This window comes from Rhinolophus ferrumequinum, chromosome 25 (genome assembly GCF_004115265.2).
Source record: "Rhinolophus ferrumequinum isolate MPI-CBG mRhiFer1 chromosome 25, mRhiFer1_v1.p, whole genome shotgun sequence".
NCBI lineage: Eukaryota > Metazoa > Chordata > Mammalia > Chiroptera > Rhinolophidae > Rhinolophus > Rhinolophus ferrumequinum.
This window is the reverse complement of record NC_046308.1, coordinates 19,125,147-19,134,361: the sequence shown is the minus strand read 5'-3', so window position 1 is coordinate 19,134,361 and position 9,215 is coordinate 19,125,147. Positions and strand designations below refer to the sequence as shown.

The 9,215-nt window shown below is 47.4% G+C and overlaps 1 protein-coding gene across 4 annotated transcripts in view; it reads left to right on the top strand.

The window, feature by feature from the left end:
* The first annotated feature begins 1,350 nt into the window (after positions 1 to 1,350).
* ASCC2 (activating signal cointegrator 1 complex subunit 2) overlaps positions 1,351 to 9,215 on the top strand; it is a 39,116-nt gene continuing 31,251 nt past the window's right edge. For 2 of the 4 annotated variants that reach the window (XM_033097267.1, XM_033097266.1), the window contains exons 1-2: positions 1,351 to 1,419; positions 5,617 to 5,714. In XM_033097267.1, the coding sequence (XP_032953158.1) occupies positions 5,634 to 5,714 (81 nt within the window). In that variant the 5' untranslated portion in view covers positions 1,351 to 1,419; positions 5,617 to 5,633. The remainder of the gene's footprint in view (positions 1,420 to 5,616; positions 5,715 to 9,215) is intronic. The other 2 variants (XM_033097268.1, XM_033097269.1) reach the window with 1 other exon arrangement.

Genomic DNA, 9,215 nt, shown 5'->3' with positions numbered 1-9,215 from the left:
CCCTACTTCTTCTGCTGAAGACCAGGGGTTGATGAGTGTATGTATTTGTGGCAAACATTCTCTCAGGTGACCCCCCAGTGAGTCCCACCTCCTGGCATTCATGCCCTTGTGTAAATGTCCTGTCTATGAATATGGGCAGCACCCATGATTTGCTTCTAACAAATAGGACATGATGAGATGATGCTACTTTTGTGATTGCTGCCTGTGGGAGACCCTGATGCAGTGCAGCCTGTTAAGCCATGCCCAGATTCCTGAGCCACAGAAAATGTGAGGTCATAAATGTGTGTTGTTATAAGCTGCAAAGTCTATGGTAATTTATTAGACACCAATACATAACTAATACAGGATCCAACCCCTCCCATCTCATTTCTGATTCAGAGCCCATCTCCCCTACTTCTTCTTGAGGAGAGGCACTGTTTGTCATTCCTTCTAGCCCCAGTGCAGATAGCAGGGCCTGGCATTTGGAGGGCACTGGATAATATTACATGACCCGCAGGGCTGGTTTGTGTACACCATTAAGGGCTCCCTCATGGTAATGATGGTGGTGGTTCTTAAATCCTTACTGTGTGCCAGTCACTGAGATGAAGTCAGTGATGTGTATTTTCTGTGATGATTCTGCTGCATAGCCAGGCTACACCACCAGGCAATAACCTGTGGAAAAAAAATGAATTCTGTTCTTAAGATAGTTATACACAGCCTTCCTGATTTAAAAAAAAAATTTTTGTATGGCATACATACAGAAAAATGCACAATTCATAGGTGTACAATTTGATGACTTTCCCCAAGTGAAGACATCTATGTAGCTACCCCAAGATGGGGTAGGGAATATCCCCAGGCTCACTTGTGGCCCCTCCCAGCCACAAGCCTCAGAGACAACAATCTTCCTAACCCCATCACCACTCATTAGTTTCGTCTGTTTTAGAACTTCCTATAAACAAAATTGTAGGCTATACTACTTTATCTGCTTTCTTTCGCTCAACATCATGTTTATGCTTTTGACTTGCTGAAACTCTTCTGGATTAAATTTGAAAAACAGTGACTGAGAAGGTTAGGAAGGAGGCGGAAACCTAGGATTCTGAGAAGCTGACTATTATAGTTGAATTGTCCAAGAGGTGGAATCACAACCTTCTCTGTCCACCTTCCATCCTTTCTGCTGGAACAAGAAGGGAGATAGGAGCGGGCAGGGGGCGTGGTTACAGTCAGGCGGGTTCCCTGTGGGGGCGGAGTCTTAGACTGGGGGCGTGGCCCAGGGCCGGATTCCTAATGGCAGTTGGTGCCGGGGGCGGGGCCGGGCCGTGGCTTCCTGTCAGCGCCTGCGGAATCGCCGTTTGACCCCGGAAGTGCCAGCGGTCTGGGAGCTGTCATCGTGGACCGCGGCGGCGGCGGCGGCGGCACAACGCCGGTAGTGGAGCTGCCCAGGTGAGTGTGTGTCTGGGCCTTGTCGGATGCGGGGCACCAGGCCTGGGAGCTGCCGTGGCCGTGCCTCCGCCGGCCTCGGGTCTCCCCGCCTCCCCGGCAGGGTCAAGGCTACGCTGCCCCAGGGGCCGTGAGTCTCCCCACCACCACCGCCACCGCCCCCGCCCCCCAAGACCAGGAAGTCTCGGGTTCAAGACTCGGCACCAAAGTGACTTGAACGAGTCACAGCCGCCTCACCCTCACCCCAGGCTTCGGTTTCCTTAGGGTTCATTCATTCGTTCAACAAATGCATGTCTAGCGTCGCCTACGTGCCAGGCATAGATCTAGGCACTTGAGACACAAGCAGAGCAAGACAGACTGCTCCTGCCCTCATGGAGCGTACAGTCTAGTGGGAGGAGACAGTCAACGACAAGTAAATGCACAAGACAGTTTAACATGTGACAGTAACTGGGGGAGGGAACACTTTAGATAGGGTGGTTTGGGAGGGTCTCTGAAGAAAGCAATATTGAATTGAGAGCAGAAGGGTGATGATAGAAAAGCCGAGGCAGCAGTAGCGCTGGAGATGTGCCCAGGCCTTATTGTAATTGGTGCTTGCACCGAACTCCCCTTCTAGAGAAAGACCTTTCCTAACTTTTGGCTTCTGCTCTCCTGCTTGACGCTGGGGTTGCAGTGGGGGGCACAGACACTGTCATGACCATCGTCCTTATCTTTTTGGAGCGCAGAGTCTAGGCTTTGCCTAGTTAATTTCTTCCCATACTTAAGATGAAAACTCAAATCTTCCTTGACAACCTTCCTCTGTCGAGTCAGTACTCCCTGTTAACTGCTGTCAGAGCCCCATGGGCCTTACCTATATAGCATTCATCATGGCATTAAGTTTTACTTGTTTGTATGACTACTTGATTCTTAGCTGCCTTTCCCTTAAAAGGCTGTAAGTTCTATAAAGGGCAAGACAGGTCTGTCTGTTCTTTGCACACTTTAGTATTCTCCAGGCTTTCGTGCCTGGATAAGAGGTGCTTAGAAATCTTTGAGAGGATAGGTAAGACAATTAACAAGTCTTTGCTCAGTAGTTCCTAGGAGGTCTCTCTTGCCACCAGGTATTGTCTTCTCTTTTTGACCATGTCTCTCCTCTACTTAAATGATTCTTCACTGCCTTTAGATGAAAGGCCAAAATCTTTAGCATAGCATTCAAGGCTTTTTAAAAAAAATACTGCGCTTCTCTTTTCTATCCAACCTCTTCTCTGCACTTCTGTCATCCCCTCCCTGACTCTGTGTTTTCAGCCATGTCAATGTCTTCCTCTTCCTTCAAAGACACAAGCTCTGAGCCTTCGCTAATGCTTGCTCTTTACCTAGAATTCCCTTCCTTCCCGTCTTTATCTCCTATTCTTCCACAGCCTTATAGGTCACCTTCTCTGTGACATCCTCCTTTTCTCTGCTGTGCTCATTTTGGAAGTTGCCTGTAATAGCTGTAACTACACCAAATGGTAGTCATTTACATGCCCAGGACCCAAAATGTATTCAGCCAGTGTGTGCTGACTAAATGAGGATGGCCAAAGTGCTCTGCCTATGGTTGGGACTTGAATAATGACAAGTACGTTTTATTGAGTAATTATTATGTACCAAGTACTGTATTGAACAGTAGCATTGATTACTTCTCACATCAACTGTAAGAGATTATATACTATTATCATCTTCATTTTACAGATGAGGAAATCAAGGCTTAGAGAGGTTAAAGAACTATCTCAGGGTCTCAACATGGATAGGCAAAGGTGGAGCCAGGACTTGAACCCGTGTAGCAGAACTATAAAGCTCTCCTTCAACCACCGCACCAGCCTGGGCCTGAACTGCCCTTACAGGCACTGGCTTGTAGGAGTGGACTTTTTTCTGAAAGCAAGTGCTGTCATTACGTGTCTAGGCCTGGATTCTGGGGCCTAGAATTTAAAGGGTGGAGAGGCACCTCCTCCTTATGACTCTTTCCCCACCCTGCGTGCTCACAGTGTACTATTCCCACTATAGTCTTTGAAGGTAAGAATGGAAAGAACTGGGCCTGTGATTCATTTAGACTTCAGCACTGGTGAGCAGACCACTGATGTTTCCAGCTGCCCTCCCAGCATTGCTGGGAGGTTAGGAAAGAAGTATTTTTAGCACGTCCAGCATAAGAGATCCACGTGCCAAGGCAGAAGAGCTGGGCTTCAGTTTCAACTTGGCCACCAATGTATTTGCTTTGCGCATATCAGGGCCTCTCTTTGGACATCTGAGCATAATGATCCTTGCCATCCTTAACTGGGTTGTTGTGAGAGGCTAGTAAGATAGTAACTTAATGAGAAATAACATACATGCAACAGAGGCTATTATCAACATTTTGCAAAGGTGAAAGATGAAAACTCATGCCAAGCCCCTTTTATGACTTTGACTTGTGATTTTTTTCAGGCCACCTCGTGTGTGCAGGGACAGTGTGTCTGATTCGCCGAGATCCTAAAGCTGAACAGGCCTCAAAGACTAGACTGACTGGTTGTCTCTCTTTACAGTCCTCTAGAATAGATATCTTCAGTCTTTAAAACAGCCCACGAACTACGCAAGGTTCCTTGTAGACTAAGCTGCTTCCCATCTTCTTACCTTGGCTCTTGCTGTTCCCTCTGCCTGGGGTACCCCTCTTCCCTGGCCAGTCTCCTATTAAGACTCAACTCAGGCTCTCCTGATCCTTGAGACCCCGCTCTAGAAGAGCTTTCCCAACAGTCACCAACTCCCCTCCCCCCGGCAAGCTCAACCACAGTGGACTCAGTCCAGCAAATGGTTAAGAGCCAGCCTGCTTCGCCAACCACTAACTGAAACATTGGGCAAGTTTCTCATCTTCTCTTAACCTCTAGTTCCTCATTGATAAATTGATAATAATAGACCCAACCTTAGAGTTGTTAGAAGCATTAATAAATGTAAAATGAGTTAACGCGTAAAGTGAGTTAATGCTGAGAATAGCACTTAGAAGAACACTAACACATGATAAGCACGTCGCTCCTGCAGCTATTGTCATTTTTATTTTTAGACGTAAGCTCTTTCAGGGCAGAGACCCTGCCTTATCAGTCTGTGTTCATAACCCCAGGGCCTGGCCTGATATTTCAAATATGGATATATACTGGGGGTGCCAAAAAAATGTATACACATGACTTGTACTCATCTTTTGTTATCAGTATATATTGAGGATTACAATTTTAATACAGTTTTTTCCTTTCTTAAAATGTGTATACATTTTGGCACTGTGCGCGCGCGCGCACGTGTGTGTGTGTGTGTGTGTGTGTGTGTGTGTGTGTGTGTATCCCTTGTAACTCATGGATGTCCATGCCCCTCAGCTTATCTGTGAGGGCTCAGAAAGTGACAGTTGCCTCATCCCAGCCTTGGTATATGTTTGTGTTGTCATTGCGACTGCTGGCCTTTTATGGCATGTCTTTTAAAGGGCCCAATTCACTTCTATTCCGTGATGCAGCCAATATGCATGTCCCTCCTGTGGGTCAGGCCAAAGGGTATTGTGAGAAGAGCATTGGGTGGGAAGATGGGAGACATGGGGTCTGCCACTCACTGACTCGAAGGCCAGTTTGGGCCTCTGTAGAAAGGAGCTTGCACTGGCAAGTTTCTATGAATTCTGCCGTCCTTGGTCCTTCTGTTCATTCATATCATTCTGCCCTGGAGCCTACAGGGATCGTAAAATCTCAACGTACTCTACAAGTGAGGAAAGGCGCATGGCTTCAACCCCCAAAAGACTTAAAATTTGGTTAGAGTTATAAGCAAAGTGTCCTCATATTCAGTCGTTCATCAAACATTTGATGAGGCTGCCTCTTTACCCAGGCCTGTGCTGGTCACGGGAAAGGTAGCAAGAGGAGAGCCTGGGCACTGTTTTTACATAGCTCACAGGCCAAGGAGCCATAACATGGATAATCTAGGTACTTTTAGCCAGTACCTCTCAAAGTGGGTGGGAATATATCAGGAGTCACCTAGGGCGTGGGTTCCTCCTGAGTTGACATCTACTGTTCTAGGCCAAACAAAGTCACTTCAGTCTGGATTAGTAGGTGCAGGACGCTGGCCTTCCAGACCCACATCAGGAGCCCCCTGAGGCCAGAGGTTGAAGCTTCTCCTGGGATCAGCCCCAGAGCAGGCCCCCATCACCAGGAGTCTGTGTGTCTGCCCTCTTCTTCCCATCCATATTCCTTTCAGGAGGGTCACGCAGCACAATGTCAGCTCTGCCCCTGGACCAACTCCAGATCACCCATAAGGACCTGAAGACAGGAAAGCTGAGGACTTCACCAGCGCTGGTGAGCCGGTGCCTTGAGGCCGTTCCGCCTGATATTATCATTCTTGCAATTTCAAAAGCAAAAAGTAAATTCCTTCTTTATCTGTTCCAAGGATGACCTGAGGACCACAGTCAGTAATTCAGTAGCTGGGACACTACTAGGTCCTTCCAGGCCCAGTGTAGAAGTTTCTTTTCCGAGCAGCAGCTTGAATTTGCGTAGCATTTTCCATGTCACTACACCACACCTTCCCCCAAAGCATTTCATTTTGAATCAGAGTCTGATGGCCAGTTCTGACTAGCCTGAGCTGGCCTAGAAATGGATCCATCCCAAAGCCGGGTTTGGGTATTTGACCCAGCAGGAGGTGTTCAGGTTTCAGGCAGGCCTTTTTCAGAGCTATCTCAGCTGCTATCCACACTTCAGCACTTGGGGGGAACACTGATTTCAGAGGTCGAGCCATCTTTTATCTCAATGGGCTAAGAAGTGCCACGTACAGACTCGGCAGGGCTTGTGAGACTGAAAAATAAGGAGGCTGTGAGCCTGCCGATTACCATTTGCAGAGTGAGATTAGAGCCACGGAGAGGTGCCAGGCTGCTGAAGAAGGAGACAGACGCAGGGACCGGTGTCCCCAAACCCGCCTGCTGTTTTCCCAAGAATATGAGCTTACTGGAACAAAGCAGGAGGAAGTATTTTTCTGGGGGCTTGAGTCAAGTCGTGGGAAACATAGCTTGGTGTTTTATTTCCTGATTTCTGGGTGGCTTCCTATTACTTCCTAACTACTCTCCAATAATACCTAGTATTTACCATTTATAGAACACTTGCTCTGGGCCAAACCTTTCTAAACACTTCACCTGGATTACCTTATTTAAGTTGCACTACAGCCCTATGAGTAGGTCTTTTGGTTGTTCCAATTTTACAGAAGAGGAAACTGAGAGTTCAAGGTCACAGAACTAAGAAATTCGGAGAGCCAGGATGTGAACCCTGCTAGGCTGGACCCTAGAGCCCATATCCTTAAACCTTTCTGGTATAAAGCCTCTTGTTTCTGTGTAAGGAAGATATTTATCAGAAAATCCAGAACTGTTCTGTCCAATATGGTAGCTGTTTGCCACAGGTAGCGATCGAGCACTTGAAATATGGATTGTTCAAGAATGAGGAAATGGATTTTTAATTTAATTGTAATGAATTTAAATTAAAATGGCCCCATGTGGTGAGTACCTGCCTTGTCGACCTGCGTAGGTATAGAGCAGTTCTATTAATTGCAGAAAGTTCTATTGGACAGTCCTGATGGAGACTGGTTCCTTGAGTGGCTGGGTCTGATTTTCCATGTCAGTCCTTCCCCACGTACTGAATACCTGGGTTGCTAGACTGTGGGCTCCGTGTGAGCAGGGACCTGGTCCCTTCCCTTCATTCTGGTTTCCCAGTGCCAGGAAACATTCAGTAAATGAGTCAAGGACCCCAGCCAGGCTTTGGGACAGATACTGGACCTACAAAGAGAAAAGATGTGGTTCCTGCCCTGGAGGGGCCCATGGTCTGAGAAAAACGCAAACCAGTAGCTTCTCTACAGTGTGATCAGGGTTGTAATAGAAAGAAGTCCAGGCTGCCACATGAGCACAGAGCCTGGGCTGCTGATCCAGACCGAAGGGATGTGTGGGGGCAGGGAGGTCTTGGGGGTGGTGAGAGGGCATGTGCAGCCAGGGAAGGATTCCTGGAGGAAGGGGATTCTGAGCTGTGTAATGAAGGGTGAATAAGCAGTAGCCAGGCAGAACGATGGGAAAAGGGTGGACCCGGCAGGAGGACCTGTGTGCTGTTTTGAGAGAGCCTAACTCCTACAACAACCACCAGTCACTTGGGGTAGAAGCAGTATCACAGAGTTAAGGAGCATGGGCTTTGTGTTAAATCTCACACATACTTGGCTTTGTGACTTTGGGCAAGTCACATACCTCTTCATGCCTCAGGATCCAAAAAGGATAATAACAGAATCAGCTTTGGGGGGGTGGCTATGAGGATTAAGTGAAATGTCTGAATTAGCACTGTGCCTAGAACGTAGTGAACACTCAAAAATGATGGTGATGACCACAGGGACGGTGACAGAAGCATGGAATGGAGGGTAGGGTGGAAAGAGGGACAAGTTGAGAGACAGCTAGCTGACTGATCCAAGAGCAGTCTTGTTGGCCACGCTGAAGGGCGTTACCCTGCTGGCCACTGGAAGCTCCTGAAAGATTGTCCTGAGGTTTGGACCCACCTTGTATTTGTCTCTTTAGTCCTAACTTTGGACAAGATCTCTAGCTGAGGGGCAGCCACCCCATTGCCTTTGCAGGGTTATAGGTAAAGCTAATGTTTATTGAGTAGCTACTGTGTGCACAGCACATACTTTGTGCTATAGAAGATCCAGAAGAAATGAAGTCTTGGGACAGAATGAGTGAATAAGCTTTTGAGGAGAACGAGACTCATGTAAGTGGGGCATTTGGGAACAGTGCAGAATGGTTTCTTATCAAGATGAACAGAACGGAAGTGTGATGGGCAGAGAATGTTGAGAAAGGTTCACAGAGCAAGTGGGACCTGGGCCAGGTTTGAAGGGTGGTAGATACAACTGGGCCCTGCTGCTCTCTGCCCTGAAATCTTCCATGGCCCCCATTACCTACTAAATAAAGTCCCCACTCTTCAACTTGGCATTCAAGGTCCTTCAAAGACCTTGGCAGTATCCAGTCCTTCATTACCTCCATTCATTCCTTTGTCCAGGCAGTACATGCATCGGAGAATCTGCTCGATGCCCAGCACTGTCCTAGGGACTGGGAATGATGTGGTATGCAAGGCCGAGCCAGCCTCCGGAGGCCTAATGGGAGAGACAGAGAAGGCAGACGCTCCCTTTTTATATAACTTTACTGGGGTAGCACTGAAGGACAATAAGCTACACATACTTAAAGTGTACAGTTTGACATCTGTACACACCCACAAATCACCATAATCATAATCAGTCATATACACATCACCATAATCAAGATGATGAACCTTTCGACCGCTCCCAAAAGTGATCTGCGCCTCTCTGTAATCCATCCCTTCCTGTCTCCCCATCTGATCTGCACTTTGATGAAGATCCACAAGTGCTACCATCAGGGAAGCATAGAGTGCAGGTGCCGGGAGAGCGCAGGTGAACCCCTAACCTAGTTGGGTGCGAGTCTGGGAGACCTGGAGGAGGTGAGGTCATAGCTGGGGCGGAAAGGACAAGCATTGAGACCAGCGTGACACATGGTACTGTAGGTCATTTAGTAGGTTGGCATTGTAGTAAGCTTTGGTTCAAATCCTGCCTCAGTTGCCTCCTTAGCCTTGTGACCTTGGCAAAGTTCCTGAAGCTTACTGAGTCTGTTTCCTCCTCTGTAAAAAAAAAAAAAAAAAGAAAAGAAAAAAAATACTATCTCTCTTTTAAATAGTTGTAGATTAAAAAAAAAAAGAAAGAAAGAAAAGAAAGGCTGTGGGACATAACCTACTCAGGAGCCGGCCCTCATTAAGTGGTGGCTTTTATTATCA